Below are 20,659 nucleotides of genomic sequence, written 5' to 3' on the forward strand. Positions count from 1 at the left end.
AAATATGTCACTGTCTTCTTTGATGTGAAAATTCCAGAGCAGGGAGTTCATCCTCTCTTCTGCAGCTTCCAATCAAACATACATCTCACCCGAGATATCACCCATGAGCACCAAGGGTGTCAAACTCAAACAGAAAGCAGGTCCCTGCCAGCCCCATACCGACTTGGAAAGCCACAAATTAACATTATCTATGTTATACTGTTTTTATTTACTTTGTCAAATGTTTCCCAGTTACATTTTAATAGGGCTTCTTGCTGGGTGGTCTTCGAGCTTGACACTTCATGACCCAACTCTCCATAAACCAATTATCCCTTAGCAAGGAAGCCCAAATGAGTTGCAGTTGTGGTATTAGGCACAAGCATTTTAAAGGCTCATGGATATATTTTAAAATTAATAAAAACAAAAACATAAATTCCGAAGATTGCAGATTTTTTAGCTAGAAGCAGCAGGTTCCCCACCACTGGTCCAAACCCTTCACTGTCCAAATAAGGACACTAAGGCCAAAGAAGTGACATGTCCTAGTTGGTACAAGTAGTCAGAAGCAGATACTAGATTCCAGCCCAGCTCCTGTTCCAAACCTAGGGCTCTCTCCATTGTTATTAACTTCCAAATATGTAATAATAGCCACAGACAAAAGCATTTTTCTTTAACATAATTTATTAATGCAGATGCAATAAAATATTTTTCCCATAGAATTTTCCAGAAATAAGAATGCAAGCATAAATTTCCTGTGTGGCCCTCTGTGAACTTTTTTTTACTAGAACATGCAACATTAAGGGAACAATGCAAACTACAAAAAGTCACAAAGAAATCTACAAATTCTAAAATTCTAATATCAAATAAGTAAAAGTGATTTGTGTACATTAGTGTGCCATCTATGAATTGATTTAAATATCTAAAAATAAATCAAGATAATTTCTATTAATTCAAACATAAAAACTTTTTTTAAAAAATCCAATACTTCAAATGAGGTCAGAAAGATACCACCAGAATGAGAATTATTATGAATGCAAAGTTCCAATGTGACCAGGCGCAGAAGAACCAGGACTTGAAGGCACAGACAGTTGGGTTGTTCAATATTACAAAGTTCTACAATTGTACATAATTCTGACAAATGTACAAAAGCCCATAAAAAACAATTTCACTGACAAGGATTCTAGCTGGAGAAGCTTAGTATACAAATATCCAAAGGGCAAAATATATGTTAGATTAATAAACATATTGCACTTTGACGCATCTGTTTAAAGATAGTCATTAATTCCAAAATGTACAATCGTGTATAAAAAGCAAACAAAAAGCAGTACTATAGAATGAAGAAGACATATTTGAGAATATACTCAAAAATGTGAATGAAATGCATAATTGTATTGAAGAAAGAAACCTGACCTTAGCCATTTCATGGTAAACTATTGTACACTCATACTTTCATCTTACAGTCTATACAAATGCAACTAACTCCACGTACATTCAAACAAACATCTGGGAAAGAAGCCCATATCCACCGACAGTCACAAGTGACTCTCCTGCCCCATCGCACAAGCTGACCATCCTTTGGAAACGCTCTAAACATTTACTCTAACGTGAAACTGGTGGTCAGCAATAACACTTCACCCACTTCAGACACCAGCAGTCCTTCATACTGAGAAAAATCCAAAGAATGTAATCTAAGTAATGAGACTCCAGGCCTTGAAATCGAGTCATGTAAACTTCAAAAAATTTGAAAAGATCAAAGGTCTGCAGGACATCAGACATAAGCATACCCAGCACTCTAAGATCCAAATAAGCAGGGAAATGATCTCACTGGCAAAGAAAATGATCATTTCTTAGATCTGCTCCCCCTGTCTGGTGGTTTCACTGTATTTCCATTTCAATCTGAATTTTTCAAACCAGGGGAACAGGTAAATAATGAACAAAGAAAACGAACCATTATCTTTACAGAGTAGTAACTAATTTATTATCTTGGGTAACAAAACAGGAAGAAGCAGAGTTAAATACAATAATCTAGACTTTTCTAGAGGGCGTTAAAATCACCTTGAATTAATTTGTAAATCGCTAATAACAAGATTTGCTATTAGTTAATAACAGAAGGCACTTGAATTACTATTTGGGTGTTTTGTGTCCATTGTTTTGATGATGATGGCAACTGTCCTTTATTAACAAACTTACTTAAGGATACTGTACAAAGATGGATTAAAAATTAAATGAAGCTTTTATACAAAGGCAATGTTTAACATATAAAAATAGGATAAAGAAAGATGTTAATGTATTAAGTTAATATATTAAAATTGTCGACATTTTACAAAAGACTTGTTTGGATAATTAGAATTATTTTGCCAACAAGAAATAAACATGAATAAACATAGTAGAAAAACTTCTCTTAATGAGCACACACAAGCTGTGGTAGGGGAAAGGAAGTCACAGAGCTGGAACCCAACTGCTTCATAACAGCATGTACTCCTAATTAAACTTCATATTAATTTAACACTGAAATGTCAACAATTGAAGTCTTCAATCATTCCTTATTTTAAGGCCACTAAAGCACGTTTTCCATTGTCCAATTCTTGGTGTCTGTTATTTACAATCATAGGATACTTGTGATTAACTCACGACATCTATCCCGTTTCCTTCAGTCGATTCTGTGCACATCACTCTCTGGAGTTTTCCCCCTGAAGTCACTAATCATAAGACGGCAGCATGAATACCACTTGTCTCAACATGTGTGGCTCATCCGTGAAAAGGCGGGGTGTGGGTTTCACCACGGATGTGCTCTGAAGCTCCAAGATAATTAGCTCCTGAGATGCATTTGCTATGACAATGTTGTTGCTAGGATAATTCCAAGGATCACAAGCAAAATAATGACACAAATAATTATGAACATCATTTTCTGTAAGATAAAGAAAAACCTCAGTTAATTTATCAAATTATTTCAAAAATGGATTGCATCAAAAGGAAACAAACTACAAGTGTCACTCTCTCTGACATCTGGCTAGAATGCTGTGGAATACAGGTTCAGTACCAAGAACAACGAAAAATAATGATGTCAAAACAAGAAAAGCAGTAAGTAAGGTATATTTAAGCAGATCTCTAAAAAGCTTCACGTCAGGAATATAGAAAGTTGTCCGTTTGAGTACTATTATCTTAGGAATACCCTAATGCATGCATTACAATACAAAATGAATATTTGTGTTCATAATGGCTCACCCTCATACTCTGTGTGTGTATATCTGACAAAAATGGACTTTTTCTACGTTTTAATACCTAAAAACTGCTTGAAGTTTTCTCCTATTTTGTTTATGACCTCTATTTTATCTGGTACAACAATCTGTGATGTCTATGATGGTTTACTTAATAAATGCTTTCTACCTAACATGATGAAACAGTCTAGAAAATGCTTCCACCTAGTTATACAAGACATTTTTTAATGCCTTCAATGGGTTTCTATTTAATTTGCCAAATACTGCCGAATTTGGTTGTAAATATACCCATTTGATCAGATTTTTAGGTTAAAACTGTTTTCCTTTAAGTAAAATGTGCCAAGCATGGGACTATTGCCTTGTAAGTTGAGTCCCATCCATCTCTGGCTACAAGCTGCAGCACTTCCCAAAGGATGAAGGGAAAGAGGATTCATGGGCCAAAAGTCTGTTATACTGTGGGATCTCCCCTTTCCTTTTAGAAATCATACTCTACAGAATGGATGTTCCTCAGAAGTAGAAACCTCTTCCTCTTCCTCTCTCAGGGTCTTGCACAAAGCACATAAAACGTTTTTGGTGAATTGAAACTGACATATCAGCATTTGAAGGGTACCAAACTTCATAACACAAGAGCCAAGGCACAAAATGGCCTCTTCCATCAATGACTACACCCCAACCTCCATTCCCAGGAGTGGCCTGGGGGCTCCTTAGGCCTCATCTCTTTCTCACTGAAATTTCAAGTTGTTCACAAGTCCCTTGAATATACTTTTACCAACTGAGAATTTTTCCCCAGCTGTTCCATTAAGATCCAGATCTATCCTGTTGTCTGACTGTACCTTCTCTGCATTATTAAGTCTGTATTTCATTGTTAACTGAAATGCATTCCCTCCTCCAACAATGCATAGCTCTCATCTCCTTCAAAGTCCAGGAAGCCCTCCTCTCATAGAGTTAGCCTGCCTTCTAGATTTACTCCATCCTATCTACTTTCCATGGCAAATCTGGGAATAAGAATTTACCCAACTAGTTTGACCTTCAGTTCTATTATTTCTAAGTACTCCACTGTTTTATATGTATGCATTTTGTCTCCCCTTGAAGATTGTTAATCGTTCAGGGGTAGAAATCAATTTTCTTCATCTTTTTTTTTTCTCCTCCAATACCACATACCATCCTCTGCATAGAGCAAATGGTCTATATCAGTGCTTCTGAAACTGTGGGTTGCAATCCCATGGGGTCGTGAAAAATCTGGCAACAGTAAAAGGTTTTTAAACATGCAACAAAGAAATTAATTCAAAATCAAACACATAATGAATCCAAGGTGTTTCTGGCAATGCTTGCCCAAGCTGTGTCTAGCAACTTCACTGCAGCCTTGGCTCTGAACACACAGCATGGGTACTTTGCACTGCACATACCTTCAGGCCATGCAACATCAGTGAAGGCTGCCAAAATGCAAAAAGGGGTAGTGAGTGGAAAAAGCTGAAGAAGCCCTGCTCTACGAGAAGGACAAGGCAGATCAGAACAGGAGGTGCTCTTCTGAGTGACTTGTGAATCTCTCCAATAGCACTCAGGCACTGTGAATGCATCTGACAAAAATTCTGTTCTCATCCTCTGCTTACAGCTCCAAGAGTAATACTTGGGCTTAACCTTTGTGCCTAGAGATTTACATTTCACTTTGTATCAAGTCTAAATAATTTTGTAAAAAGACAAATTTCTTCTGTTCTTCACAAACAAACGTGAGATGTATTTGGTGTTTTTACAGTATTTTTGTTAGAAGTATACTTATTCATCCATGCTTTCTTGCTCTGGTGAAACATCTGGCCAGAGTTAAGAGTTTAACTTCTGAAACAACACTCTTTAAAACTAAATGCTGACCAACTATAGATGTTTTACACAAATGTGGGTGGTTCTTAGGATTAATTCTACACTGGTTAGGAAATGCTGCCTTGATCTTGAAAATGTAGTTAATACTTAATTAACTATTTTATGAATATGGGCCAGGACTTATCAATTGTTTTAGTCTCAAGACTCCTTTACATTCTTTTTTTTTTTTTTTGCTTTTTGGAGGGGGGAAGGCCGGGCAATAATTGGGGTTAAGTGACTTGCCCAAGGTCACACAGCAAGTGTTACATGTCTGAGGCCGGATTTGAACTCAGGTCCTCCTGACTGTACCACCTAGCTGCCCTAACCCTTTTACATTCTTAAAAATTACCAAGGACCCCGCAAAGAGCTTTTGTTTATGTGAGTCACAACTATTGGTATTTACTACACTAGAAAGTAAAGTATCTTAGCAACATTATAATAATAGTTTTGACCTCATAGATGCAGGGTCTATGAGTACAGGGGTCTCCAGACCACACTTTGAGAACAGCTGGCATAGACCACAAACTGAGAAACTCTTTTGAGATATCACATTTTAGGAAAACTCCTTTGGAGAAAAACAACAGAACACAAGGATTCCCTTATTAACATGGAACTCTTTCCCTAGAGTTCTCATGGATCAAAGGATTTATTAAGGGGAGAAAAGACTAGAGGTCATCTACCTTAACCCAGTTTCATTGAATAAATGAAGCATCCAGGACTCGGGGAGATAAACTGAAATGCTGGAGGTAACACTGGGGGCAGCCAGTGATAGAGCTGGGATTCAAACACAGATTCCATGGACTCTACACCTGTGCTTTGGCCAGGATGTCCTATAACTGTACGGATCAAGTGTCAAGAAATTCTGAATAAGTGCACTAAAAGTATTCTTACAAATTCCAACAAAGCCAGAAATGGGACCTGCTGCCAGCACTGCATTAGCCTGCTGCTAAAACAATGAGGAGAGTTTTGCCACTAGAATATATCACACGAAGGGCACATCTTAAGAAAGGAAAATTACTCATTTCAGATGCAAACTCTAAGATCATTTATTTCACTTCTCACATGAAAGTCCATTCTAATGATCATGGTTGGACAGAAAAACTGCCCTGCAATGAAAGAATGAGGTGAAATTTACCTTGTATTCCATCACATTATTTCTTTGAGTTATGATGAAGTTAGTAAAACCTTACTAGAAATTGGTTTGCAACTGCTGTCTTCTATAAGAATTAAAATGTTGATACATACTCAATTGGTATTTTAACCTAAAGGAAAGTAGGGGAAGGGGATAAAAGGGTAGCATGATAGAAGGGAGGGCAGTTTGGGAGAGAGGGTAGTCAGAAGCAAACACTTTTGAAAAGGTACAGGGTCAAAGGAGAAAGTAGAATAAATGGGGGCGAGAAAGGATGGAGGGAAATATAGTTAGTCTTTCACAATATAACTACTATGGAAATGCTTTGAGTAACTACACATGTACAACCTATATTGAATTGCTTATCTTCCCAGTTGGGGTGGGTGAGGAGGGGAAAGTTTTAAAAACAAATGTTAAAAATTGTTTTTTACATGCAACTGGGAAATAAGATATACAGGCAATGGGGTATAGAAATCCATCTTGCCCTACAAGAAAGTAAGGGGGGGATGGGGAGGACATAAGAGAGAAAAGACTGGGGAAAGGGGTATTCAGTAGGCTGGCTATCTTGGGGTGGGGGGTAGGGAAGAGACAGGGAGAAAATTTGTAACTCAAAATCTTGTGGAAATGAATGCTGAAAACTAAAAAAAAATATATTTTAGAAAAGAATTAAAATGACGAACTAGTATTATTAGAATATCTTTAAAACATTACCTCCATTTACCTCTACTGAATAAAATTTTGTATTGTTCTAAATATTTTTTTAATATTTATGATTTTCTTAAAGGACGTAATGAAACAGAGCAGCTAACTGGCACAGTGAAAAGAGTGCCAGGCCTGGAGTCAGGAGGACTCATCTTTCTGAGTTCAAATCTGGTCTCAGACATTTATTAGCTGTGTGACCCTGGGCAAGTCACTTAACCCTGTTTGCATCAGTTTCCTCATCTATAAAATGAGCTAGAGTGGGAAATGGCAAACCACTATAGTATCTTTCCCAAGAAAACCCCAAATGGGGTCATGTAAGAGTTGGACATGACTGAAACCCCTTAACAACAAAAAAAGTAATGAAATACATTCATGTGTAAAAAAGATGAAAGATATTCCAGATTTAAAGGCACCTAAATATAGAACCTACATATAGACCTAAATATACTATAGATGGTAAAAATGTTACTATTATCATATTGAAGTAGGTGCTTTGGGGGCAAAACTCCAGAAGAGCCTTCCTTTAAAAAAAATAATAAAATTCCATTTAATAAAATGACTTTCATTAGAAAGTGAATTATTGGGACCAAATGCACTACTTTGGAGGCACAGATTTCTGAAAGACAGAAAAAATTACCCATAGGGGACAGCATTCGCACCATGCATTAGAAAGGAATAGGTGAGGCAGCAGCCACCAGCCAGGCTTTCATTACTTTTAAAGGGGAACTACAATGAGATCATCACTACTGCGGCAAAATAGGAAAGTGAAAAAGTACCAAAAACAAAGTTAGTCAATTAGTTACTTACTGCCGCAATGGCAGAGAGGCAAGCATGCTGCAGTTATCCACACATCATCATTTGCCAACTGATAAACCAATAATTAGGGCAAGTAGGGCAGCCAGCGCCAGCGCGACAGCAACAATTATCCACTTTTTCTGTCAAAAAAAAGTAAGCTGATTATATCACAATTAATTTTCAGCCTCAGGATTAAGACCCCTTCTGCATTTTAATACAACCCAATGGCCTAACATAAGTCAATTCAAATTCTGCGTAATGACTTCCTTAACCCTGTTTGACCTAATTCTCAATTCAAAAAAAGTTATCATTAATTTGCTACAGTGAGACCATCAGGCACAGAAATGGCCCCACAATTATGAATATCGCTAAATCCCTATTATCCTGAGATCCAGGCTATATATTTGATAGATACATTAAAGTCCTCTGATAACTCATGGCAGCTTGATAGTAACTCTAATTTCTTAAAGGCTGTGTTTGTAAAGTAGATGTCCACATAGGTAGGGAGAGCCCAAACTGGGAAGGCTTTGAGTGTGGACCCAGAGCTGCACTGGCTGGGGTGGGCCCAAAGCTGGGAAGGCTTTGAGTGTGGACCCAGAGCTGGCACTGGGTAGGGTGGGACCAAGCTGGGAAGGCTTTGAGTGTCGACCCAGGGCTGGCACTGTCCTCCTGGCCCCAAGAGCAGCTGGGCTAAGCTTGTAGAGGCTCCTCAGCAGATGGGCTAGAGTACTTCTTGGAGAAGTACCTACTAAGGTGCAGGGCAGTGATTCTCAAAGGGCATGTATGACACAAGTGCTGTAGGATGTTGTGTTACTGCTAATAAAAGGAAATGAATGAATAATTGATGTGCTGAGGACTTGTTCCTTACATGCAGTATAATAAATGAAGCATTTACAAAATCCACAAAACTTGCCCATTACAAAGATGGCACTATCCACAAATAAGATAACGACCTTAAACCTGTAAAGACCTCAACAAAAAGCAATGCTTAGTAAAGGAAGCCTGCAGCTGCACAGGCTGGAGTCTCTTGCCCTCACCCATTTGACGGCTGATTCCTCCTGGCAGAGAAGATTGGCCCTGACACTCAGTGGCATAGGCGGAAGGTGAGCCACAGCAGGGAGGGGGCATCCTCAATGACCAAACCCCACTGGCAGATGACAGTAAGCAGTGATCTTAAGCTCTATGGGAACATTATACTTCTTTTAATCTGGCTCTAATGGCCTAACGTTACAGAGCACATCTCTGAACACTGGCTAAACGCTTCAACGCTACCTGCCAGGTCACTGTGTGAGCCAATCACACCGCTAATGCTATCTGATATAGTATGGGTCACACAAAGCTCCACTGGATTGCAGTAGCAATGCTGCAATTTAAACAGGATGCCTGTGAATGCAACACCCAATTTTAGAGAAGGACCAACAGTGAGTCTAAGACGCTAATGAGAAGCTGTCTGGAGCTCTAGGCGTTAGCCAGCAGGTCCAGCTGCCTCAGCATTCGTGGAATCAACGCACAACAACGGGTATCTCAGCAGCCGGGAGGAGCAGCGATCCCAATGAATAAGGCTGTGTTTACCTGACCAATTAAAAAATGAAAACCCAGTCAATGTGCTCTATCCAGACCATGCTGAGCAATTCAGGACCGTTCTCACTGTTAACTTGCTACTCCTACAACTAATTAAAGAACCCCTTGGATTCTCCTGCCCACAACCCAGGGCAGGAAGGGAAGACAAGCCAGGGTAAAGCTAAAGGGCTTAGATTTTCCTTAAAAATCAATACAAAATCAATCGTCAATTATGAACATTTTCTTGCTTTTAACTTCTTTCTAGTACTACTGATTCCTCTGCTTAAGTACCTGGTGACAATATCATTATTTCTGCCTTTTCTCACTCTGATACCACCACTGAACCACCAGGGGAATCTATCACCAAGAAAGACATTTTCGTTCAAAGTTACCCCCCCCCTTCCAGGCATTGTCTGAAGGGCAATGGGGTGACAGTGAGCTCAGATGGTGCTCGGAGAATGACTGTCCTGAAGATGACGTTTTATGCTAGTCTGTCTGTCTCCAGCATCACTTAGAAGTTAAACGAGGGAACAAGACAGAATATAGAAGGCTTTCCAGCACCTTAGTCAGCTCTTCACTATTCAGCACCAATAATTAATTCCCAAACACATCTACAATCCAATACGAATATGAACATGCATTCCAGAGACACGTGTCATTTCTGCATTATCATAGAATGCCTTAGATTATCAGTGCCACTGTACTCCTCTGTTACACTGAGACAATGTTGTGTAATGAGTGTCCAGTTGTAAATTCAATCAGTGATACATGTGCCATATCAATCTTTTAAGCAAAAAAAAAAAATTCTGAAGGGCCCTTTAACTCTTATTAATAGTGAAATAACTAGATTTCCAGCAATGCAGAAACTTCCTGGGTAGAATCTGTGCTAAGTTCATTAAGGTCAAATAATCCAAAAATCAAGGGAACAGCAACAAATAAAATATATAACAAACTATTAAATCAAAAAATTAATGAGAAAATATTTTAAAGGAAACATTTTATTCTTATCTGATACTGTATCATTTCACATTAGTTCTTACAAAGACTGACATAATAAATGCAAAAAAATTTTTCTACTTTAAAATAGTCACTTCAGTCTAGCATGTGAAAAGTGAAACATCTACCTATGTTTATTTGCAAAGGGTCTGCACTTATTTTGGGCAGCAAAAACAAGTACAGATTCATCAGAATTTTACCTAATAAACTCCTATGCTTCTTAACAAAAATAATGTCAATATATCCAATAAATGCATTATGTTTTACCCTTGAGTAGAACAGGCACCCAACTTTATTTCTTCAATAAACTTTCTAGCAAAATGGCATTATTGTGCTAGGAGCACAGACTGGTTTGTAGCATATTATTAAATGTCCGCTTTTAGCAGCTCTACCACAGAAGCTTACCCTTCTGGCTTTGCTCTGGTATTTAACAGCTTTTTTAGTTTCCTCTTTAGCATGCTCTACGTAGTCTGAAGCATTCATCACATTCTTTTCTATGTTGTTGATCATTTCACCCTAAAAATAAATTTTAATTTTAGAAGAAATGAACTTCCAGATGTATACCCAAGAGCAGTCACATCACATCAATAGTGACTTTGAGATGAGAAGGCACCTTATGAATGGGATGCCTGAAAGTTTTAATTTACTCAGGAAGAAGGCAAAATCTATTCTACTGTTGGTCAAAAACAATGGTTTAAAATTCCATTCCAATTTTTAAAATTAAAGATAAGATAGATGAAGTTTCAATGAGGATAATTAAAGGCATATGAGTTTTTCTAAACATGGAAATAGTAAAAAAAATTCAAGCATGAACATAAAGATGGAAAGGAAGCTAGCTTTGGGTTAAATATCTTACTACATGCACAAACATACTCTAAAAACATACATATATACACACAGAGAATGACATTTTTTCAAATGAGTATAAAATTTTCATTACTTTTCAAAATGTAACTATACTAAACATAGCTTATACATTAACACTAAACTGGCTGGACTAATGAGCAAATTTTTAAACAAAGAAATGTGGTGAAATGTTAGGGGAGAAAATACGTTACCTGGTTTCTGTCCATTCGCAGACATAATCTGCAGCAGTGAATAGCAAAGCATTGAAGAATGATGCACAAGAAACTCATTCATTCACAGATTTAAATTTCCCAGCATAGACTGAACTAGATTCAACTACTATTCCCAAGTGTGCCCAATAGGAAAAATCATACTAATGATTTCTAAAAGTAAATTGACAAGACAAATCTGTAAAGTGCTAAGATTTTTCTAATGAAGCCCAATGAAAGAAATTCTTTCTGTAGATCTGTATAAAAAAAGAGTAACTCAACAAATACAAGTATGCTCTAATAATTCTGACCTATCTAATTTGTTTCCTTTGGGATAATTCAGGAGTCAGGAAATGATGAATACTGCCTGTTAATCTATCCATTTTTGGTATTATTAGTGGACACTATACAAAATAGGGAGGGGGGAGGGAAATGAAATAATCCTTCCCCCAAACATGCATACACACACACACACACCACAGTTGTCAACTTTTTTTGGCAAAAATGCTGCGAGCACATGCCAATTTCCCACCATCAACTTTATGGTCTGTTATTTAAAATAAAGATGTTATATTGAAAAGGTCATGGAAGTCTGGATGACGTGAACCCTTGTCATGAACCCCCTCCTCCACAAATTACCAGAAATATAAAGGGACCTAAATTTAAATTAAGTTCCAATGAGAATTTCTCAGGGCAAGAATAACGGTGATGAGTGTCTCACTGCCTCTATACCTTTAATCCTAAAGAACTATTCTGGCAGAAGCAAACAAGAAAGAACAATTTACCCAAATTTTTGCCAAAAGGAAAAGTGAAGATTGGAAATAGGTTTCTTAAGAATTCATTTATAGGTGAATAGTCTATTATTGTATTTGGTGTGGAGGGAGGGAGGGAAAGGGCAGATATTCATCTTTAATGGGTCCAATGAATTCATGTTAAGCTAAATCAAGACCCTTCGAGGCTACAAAAAATCAAGAGCAAAATCTATTCAGGGTTACACAGTCTGACCTGTGGGGCCCACACCTAGCCTTATACTTTATATTTTCATTCATCATTTAGAGAAACTGAAATACTATTTACAAAATCTCCATGCTGGAAGGGACCTCAGAAGCCACCTGATGTAACCCACACAAGAACAAGGGGCCCCCTTGGGGAGGTTACATGGCACAGTGAATAAAGCACCGGCCCTGGAGTCAGGAGGATCTGAGTTAAAATTCAGCCTCAGACACTTAACACTCACCAGCAGTGTGACCTTGGGCAAGTCACTTAACCCCAATCGCCCTGCCCCCTCCAAAAAGAAAAAAAACGAGGGGTCCCATCTCAGCATCCCTGGATAAGTGGAGATCCACCCCTCTGCTTGACTAATGGGGTCCAGTGAAGGGGAGCCTCCTCTTACTCTGACAGAACAGAAAATACAGGCATACTATAAGCTATTATACAATCAAACATAAAATCACAGGCATGAGAGGAAAATTTCCTTTTAAAGAAGTTAATTCAAGTCAATTTAGTTACCTGAGTCTCAACAAACATAGCCATATCCATAAACATTTCGTGTAGCTCTCGTATACTGGACTCCAATTTCATAATATCTTTGTGACGTGACTCAATTTCATTGAGAGCTTGCCTAGTAATTTGAGAATCTGATATAATCTTTGGAATGGAGAAACAAGAAAAAAATGCTAATGAACATATGGTTGGTTTGCAATATTTTTTAAAAAATAAAATGCATATCCAGTCCTAGTGACATTTGCATGCTTACATCTGAAGTGAAAATAGAAGGATTCCCACTTTCCAACATTTCTTCTAGTTCCTCATCAGTGGTAGTTTTTCCAGCTAAGAAGATATTAGCATAATTTAAAACACTTCAATTAGAGTGTTGTACTTCAAAAATGACGTATTTCTCACCACAACAACAACAATAATGACTCACGCTTTTAAAGCACTTTTCTCACAACAATCTTGTGAGGTAGGTAGTGCAAGTATTATTATCCCAATTTAACAGATAAGCAAACTGAAGCTCAAAGAAGTTAAGACACTTCTCCATGGTCACACAGCTGATGAGATTGCAGTCAACATGACCATGTTATTTACTCACTTATTTCTAGTTGACGTTGTATCCGTCCTTTGCTTCGTTCCCGAAACAAAGTCTGTGTTTCATTATACTCAGTCATAACGTCCACAAATTTCCGAGACAGAACAGAATGCTGCAAACAGGGATAAAACTGATCAAAATGTTACATTTTTCTTCCCCATTAAAAAGATTAATTTTAGCAAACCAATGTACTACACTATTCCTCCAAATGCAGAAATACACATGTTAAGTGTATTCATTTATTTGTTTATTCATTCATTCATCCATTGCCTTTTGGAGGGCAATTGGGGTTTAGTAACTTGCCCAAGATTACACGGCTAGTGTTTTTGTGTCTGAGGCCAGAACTGAACGCAGGTCCTCCCGACTCTGGGGCCCACGCTTTACTCACTGCGCCACCTAGCTGCCCCAAGTGTATTTATTTACACTCCAGCTCGTACTACACATACTCCAGTGCCTTGTACACCTTGTGAGTGCTAGGTATTTCTTGGGGTTGTTCATTTGTTTCAGTCATACCTGACTCTTCATGACCCCATTTTGGGTTTTCTTGGCAAAAATACTGGGATGGTTTGCCATTTTCTTTTCCAGTTCATTTTACAGATGAGGAAACTGAGGCAAACAGGATTAAGTGACTTGTCCAGGGTCACAGCTTGCAAGTACCTAAGGCCAGATTTGAACTTAGGTCTTCCTGATTCTAATAGCTCTACTTAATAACTAGCTAACTTAATAATTCTGTGCATATTACAATCCCTACTCTGAAAACAGAGACCATGTAAAGATAAACATGCAATCGGAGAGGAATGACTCTGAGCTTTTATTTCCATCAAATGAAGCTGATGGTCAAACCTGTGTTTTTCGTATCCGAAGATCCACTGACGTTCGGTTGGCATTCTCGTCTTGATCAAAACTTTGTTCAATAGCTGAGAACAAACAGAACAACTTTCACCTTTTTTGTTTCAAATGAATCACTCAATGATGACCTCAGATTGCTTGCTTTCTTGCATGGGATCTATTTCTTTCTCATCTCCTCCCCCAAATTAAACTAAGTTGATAAATTACTAAAGAGAGATTTAAAATAAGTTAAGAGATTACTCTTAACTAAATCGAAAGTTTTAGTAGAAAAAGACGTTAATTTTTAAGAGACCTTTTTGCCATGGTCACAAAGGAATCTCTATTTTAACTCACACACAGAAAGCAAACACCTCAAAAACTACTTCTACCAAAGTTAAGTATTATACACCATAAAATGCCACATCATGCTGAAGCTTTTAAAATGCCCAGTCTAGACTTTTCCTTTTTCTTCTTAACAAAACGTCACTGGAGTGGCAGAAACAAGATGGTGGAGAAAAGGCAGGAACTCGCCTGAGCTCTCCCAAATTCCCCTCCAAGTAACTTTAAAATAATGTCTTAGAACAAATTCTGGAGAGGCAGAACCTACAAAAACATGGGGTGAAACAATTTCCCAGCCCATGACAAATTAAAAGGTCAGCAAGAAAGATCTGTTTCATATTGGTGGGAGTAGAATATAGGCCAGAATAGAATATAGGCCAGCAGCATACTTTAGGGAAATTAAATCAGCAGCAGTAGTAGTAGCTTCTGGAGCTCTTAGCTCACAGATGATAAGGGGGCTGGACAACTGGCCAGAAGAATATCACAGCGGTTCCTTTCCTGGTAGAGACTCTTTTGTATTGCCCATATGAGGCTCCAGACCACAGTCCTGGATAGGTCATGGTCCCAGGGTGATAAGGGGCACCAACACACTAGACTTTGTGGCCACAGGGAAGCAGGGACCCTGGTCCCAGATCTAGAGTGAAAAAGAGTGCGTGTGTTCACTTACAGACCCCAGCACAGGCCAGAAGAGTAGTAAACACACCTCTCCTTAGACATGCTACCTTGGAAGAATTGAAAACTTACCGGCCTTCAGAACTATCTCTGAAAAAAGCTACATAAAACCCTGAAATGAACAGCATCCCATCCACTCCAAAAGCAGAGCCCAATTTTAATATAAAGTTAAAAGTTGGTCTGGAAAAAAGAACAAACAAAAAAAAAGAATCTAATCATAGAAAGTTACTATGGTTACAGGGAAGGAAGATCAAAACAGAAACTCAGATACAGACAACAGTCAAAACTACTATATCTAAGTCTCAGTGAAAGATGTGAACTGGTCTCAGGCCCAAAAAGAATTCCTAGAAGAGATCAAAAAGAACTTTAACTTTTTTTTTTGGAGAGGGAAGGCAGGGCAATTGGGGTTCAGTGACTTGCCCAAGGTCACACAGCTAGTAAGTGTTATGTTAGATATCTGAGGCTGGATCCAAACTCAGGTCCTCCTAACTCCAGGGCCGGTGCTCTATTCACTGTGCCACCTAGCTGCCCCAATCAAAAAGGATTTTAAAAATCAAATAAGAGAGATAGGGGAAAAACTGGGTGAAGAAATGAGTGATACAAAAAAATAACGAAAAAAGAGTCAACAGCTTGAAAAAGGAAGCACAAAAAGAGTACAGAAAAAAAAAATACCTTAAAAAACCAGAATAGGACAAATGGTAAAAGCAGCACAAAAATCTACTGAAGAGAACTCCCTAAAAAAGCAGAATTGGCTAGATGAAAAAGAACTTACAAAAGTTCACTGAAGTAAACAATTCCTTAAAAATTATAACTGGGCAAGTGGAAGCTAATGATATCATGAGATACTAAGAAACAATGAAACAAAATCAAAAGAATGAAAAACTAGAAGAAAATGTGAAGTTTCTCACTGTAAAAACAACTGACCTGGAAAACAGATTCAGGAGAGGTAACATAAGAATTACTGGACTATCTAAAGAGCCATTATCAGAAAAAGAGCCTAGACATCATCTTTCAAGAAACTGTCATGGAAAACTGCCCTGATATTCTAGAACCAGAGGGCAAAATAGAAATGGAAAGAATCTACCAACAACCTTCTGAAAAAAATCTCAAAAAGAAAAATCCCAGGAATGGCAGAGACAAATTCAAAAGCACCCAGGTCAAAGAGGATATATTGCAAGCAACCAGAAAGAAACAATCCAAATATCATGGAACTACAGTCAAAATAACACCAGATTTAGCAGCTTCTACATTAAAAAACTGGAGGGCTTGGAATATAATGTTCTAGAAGGTAAAGGAACTATGATTACAATCAAGAATCACCTGCCCAGCAAAACTGAGTATAATCCTTCAGGGGGAAATATGGCTAGTCAATGAAATAGAGGACTTTCAAATATTCCTGATGAAAAGACCAGAGATGAATAGAAAATAAGACTTTCAAATACAATACTCAAAAGAAGCATAAAAATGTAAACAGGAAAGAAAAATCACAAGGGATTCAATAAGGTTAAACTGTTTACATTCCTACATGTGAATATTATACTTGTAACTCCTAAGAACTTTTTCATTATTAGGTAAGTTAGAGGGAGGATACATAGATAGAGGGCATGGGTGTGAGTTGAAGATGATGAGATGACATCTAAAAACATAAAATTAAGGGGTGGGAAAGGGGGAGGTAAAAAGAGGTAAATTATCTCACAAAAAAAGAGGCATAAAAACATCTTTTATAGTAGAAGGGAAGATCAGGAAGGTGGACAGGAGCCCTTGAACCTTATCTTATCAGAATTGGCTCAAAGAAGGAATAACATACATACTCAGTTGGGTAGTGAAACCTATATTACCCTATAGGAAAGTAGGATGGGAAGTGGGTAGGAGAAAAGGAGAGGAGGAAGGGAGGACTGAAGGAGATAAGACTCGGAAGCAAAATACTTCTGAGGATGAACAGGGTGAAAGGAGAGAGTAGGATAAAGAGGAGGAAATAAGATAGAGGGAGTACACAGTAATCAGAACTGTGAAAAACTTTTTATAGCAAGTTTCTCTGATAAGTTTTTCAAATATATAGAGATGTGAGTCAAATTTATAAAAATAAGATACATCCAGGAGAACGTTGTACACAGTTACAGACATATCGTATTGTGAATACTAACTTTGATGGAATGGGCTCCTCTCAGCAATACAAGGTCAGAAGATAACTCCAAAAGACTCCTGATGAACAGGGATATCCACATCCAGAGAAAGAACTACAGAGTCTGAAAGCAAATTGAAGCAAACTACCTGCTCTCTCTTCTGTGTTTTGTTTTGTCCCTTCTTTCTCATTGTTCACCCTATTGGTTATAATCCTTCTTTACAACCCTGACTAATATTCAGTATGAAAGTATTTGTTGAACCTATATTTGATTACATGCTGCCATGAGGAAGGGGGGGAGGGGAGAGAGGGGGAGAAAATTCGAAACTCAAGGGATTGTGGAACTGAATGTTGTAAACTAAAAGAAAATAAATAAATTTAAATTTAAAAATTAAAATAAGATTCATTGTCCAATTGATAAATGGTCAAAGTATTTGAACAGGTAAAGTAATAAAAGCTGCCTATAGTCACATGAAAAAAATGCTCCAAATCATTACTGATTAGAAAAATGCAAATTAAAACAACTCTAAAGCAGTGCCCAAAACCTATCAGATTGACTAATATGACAGAAAAGGAAAGTGACAAATGTTGAATGGGATGTGGGAAAACTGAGGCACTAATATATACTGATTCAACCATTCTGGAGGGCAGTTTAGAACTATATCCAAAGAAAAATGTATTCTTGGTCCCTCCCATGCCCCTACTGGGTCAGTATTCCAAAAATATCAAAGAAGAAAGAAAGATTTATATATACAAAAATATTTATAATAAAAAGCAGCTTTTTAGTGGTGGCAAAGAATTATAAACTGAGGGCATGCCCATCAACTGGAGAAAGGTTGAACAAGTTGTGGTACATGATACTTTAAGAAATGACAAAGGGATGATTTCAGTAAAACTTGGAAAAATTTATATGAAGTGATGCAAAGTGAGCAGAACCAGAACATTATGTACAGTAACAACAGTACTGTATGATGATCAACTGTGAATGTCTTATCTATTCTCAGCAATACAATGATTCAAGATAATTTCGAAGGATTTTTTTTGCCCTTTTTTTTGAAGGGCAATTGGGGTTAAGTGACTTGCCCAAGGTCACACGGATAGTTTTTGTGTTAAGTGTCTAAGGCCGGATTTGAACTCAGGTCCTCCTGACTCCAGGGTCGGCGCTCTATTCACTGTGCCACCTAGCCGCCCCTCGAAGGATTTTTGATGAAAATTTGTTCTCCATCTCCAAAGAAAGAAATGATGGAGTCTAAATGCAGATTAAAGCATACTTTTTAAAATTTTTCTTTATTTTTATTGGGGGTTTTTTGGGTCTGTGTTTCCTTTCACAATATGATTAATATTGAAATGTTTTGCATAACTGAACATGCATAATCTATATCAAATTTGCCTGATGTTTCAGGGAGGGGAGAGGGGAAAGAGGAAGAGAAAGAATTTTGAATTCAAAATTAAAAAAAATATGTTTAAAATTGCTTTTACGTGTAATTGGGGAAAAAATAAAATATTTTTAAAGGGTCACTGACTGTATATAATATACATGTGTGCACATATGTATACATCCATGCATATATATAATCACAAATTTTGTTGAGCTTGAAATAACAGAAAGTTAGTAAAAACAGTGTCAGAAAATAAAACATGAGATTATGAAAGATTAGCACATAGCCACATGCTCAAAGTAACATAACTTGGTGATTGCTACTGTTTAACAAAAGGTGGTGACCTGCATAAATGGTGAGAATCCATGATGTTTAGGCTCCTCACACTCAGTTCTTCACAGTGTTCAGGTGTCCAAGGACCTTACAATGGACAGTAGAAGGGGACTGACAATTCAAGCAGAGACTTTCCCAAAAAGTCAGTACTGAACTTTCACCTAAAAAGCAGTTAAACTTTCAAACTTACCTTTTAACTTGGCTCTAATTTTATTAGCGATTTTCTTGATTTCTTTGTTCAGTTCTTCCAGCTCTTCTTTTGTCCCTTTAAAAATAAAGTATAATATGAGATATAAGGGTTAGAAACCAATAGTAAACCTAAAGGAAATACACCGCCACTGGCTGTTACTTCAGAGGCTACATCACCAATGCTGCATTGGCTTTCATCCCACTAATAATCCAAGTTAGACTTACTTGATAAACAGAGCTCCAAGTCTTCTTGGGGCTCTACAATCTCTATCATGTTCCCCATACACCCACCTAATAAAGACAATCGTCACTACACCCTATCATGCAAGGTCATTCTATGGCAATGGACCAACCAGCTAGTGCAAGGACACTTTCCAAACGGCACCCCGTTACTAACATCTGAGCAGGCGCTAATGCATTATGATGTTAACCTCTACATATGGTCTTACATCCAGGGCCAAATAGTCATCTTAATCTATATCTTGCCACTGGGCCCGGATGGCTCCAGAGGAGAGAATAAGGCTGGTGATTGTACACAGCCCTCCCTCACTTAAATCCAGTTCCCTTGCATGGCGTGGCATCACCTTCCTGATATTATGGTCCTCTTTAAGAATGAAGGACAAAAAACAACAACAGTTTTACATATATTAACTCATTTAACTCTCACAATACTCCTATGAGATGGGATGTGCAAGTACCATTCCTCTTACAGGTGAGAACAATGAGGTACAAAGAGGTTAGTGGACTTGTCCAAAACCACTGAAATTAGCAGAAGGCCACAGCTTAAAAACCCAAGCCTTGTGACCTTCATCATGCTACCTACCACTTGATGAAAGTAAATCCCACTCTACCCATTCCTACATTTATTCATTCCACAAATATTTCAGGAGGACCTACTATGCCCATAGCAGTAGACGAATGCTGCTGCCTCTGGCCTTTCCCTTGGTTTCTGCCTTTCCCTTCCTTCTGCTTCCTGGAGTGCCTGGTAGGTACTATGGGTTAAAATTAGATGATGACTACTTACAGCACAGGTTTCTGTCTTGTATGGATCCTAAGTTAATAGGAGTACATATGACAGCTAATTAGCAATTATTCATTGGCAATCATTTATCATAGATTCCCCCAATGAGGTGTAGCATTCATAAACCAAGGGACATAGATAAAAGTTAAAAATGCCTATGATAGGCATATCTAGAAAGTGAAGTGCTATAAAAATATAATTTAAAAAGAAAATGTTTCACCTTAGAAAAAAGAAAACAAAATCTTGTATTTAATTTTTTAATTTTCCCTTTTTCAAAATTTGAGTTTTTTTAAGGTCAAATAAATATTTGGTCACTAGCAGCTCAGTGCAAAATTATAATAGATATTATTTTGTAGAAAAAAATCAACTAAACAATGACAACAGAATTTAAATCAGACTATA

At 37.6% G+C, this 20,659-nt stretch overlaps 1 protein-coding gene across 2 annotated transcripts in view; it reads right to left on the reverse strand.

Moving 5' to 3' along the window:
• Nucleotides 1-639: 639 nt before the first annotated feature.
• LOC138158297 (syntaxin-2) overlaps nt 640-20,659 on the reverse strand; it is a 51,574-nt gene continuing 31,554 nt past the window's right edge. The window contains exons 4-11 of one of the 2 annotated variants that reach the window (XM_069084497.1): nt 19,238-19,312; nt 14,218-14,291; nt 13,378-13,486; nt 13,042-13,115; nt 12,795-12,932; nt 10,636-10,746; nt 7,687-7,814; nt 640-2,884 (exon numbers count right to left, since the gene is read on the reverse strand). In XM_069084497.1, coding sequence (XP_068940598.1) covers nt 7,734-7,814; nt 10,636-10,746; nt 12,795-12,932; nt 13,042-13,115; nt 13,378-13,486; nt 14,218-14,291; nt 19,238-19,312 — 662 coding nt within the window. In that variant the 3' untranslated portion in view covers nt 640-2,884; nt 7,687-7,733. The remainder of the gene's footprint in view (nt 2,885-7,686; nt 7,815-10,635; nt 10,747-12,794; nt 12,933-13,041; nt 13,116-13,377; nt 13,487-14,217; nt 14,292-19,237; nt 19,313-20,659) is intronic. The other variant, XM_069084527.1, reaches the window with a different exon arrangement.

Source organism: Petaurus breviceps, unplaced genomic scaffold, assembly GCF_028583685.1.
Source record: "Petaurus breviceps papuanus isolate PSGF00001 unplaced genomic scaffold, PetGlider_PUasm1.0 101, whole genome shotgun sequence".
In the NCBI taxonomy this organism is placed as follows: domain Eukaryota; kingdom Metazoa; phylum Chordata; class Mammalia; order Diprotodontia; family Petauridae; genus Petaurus; species Petaurus breviceps.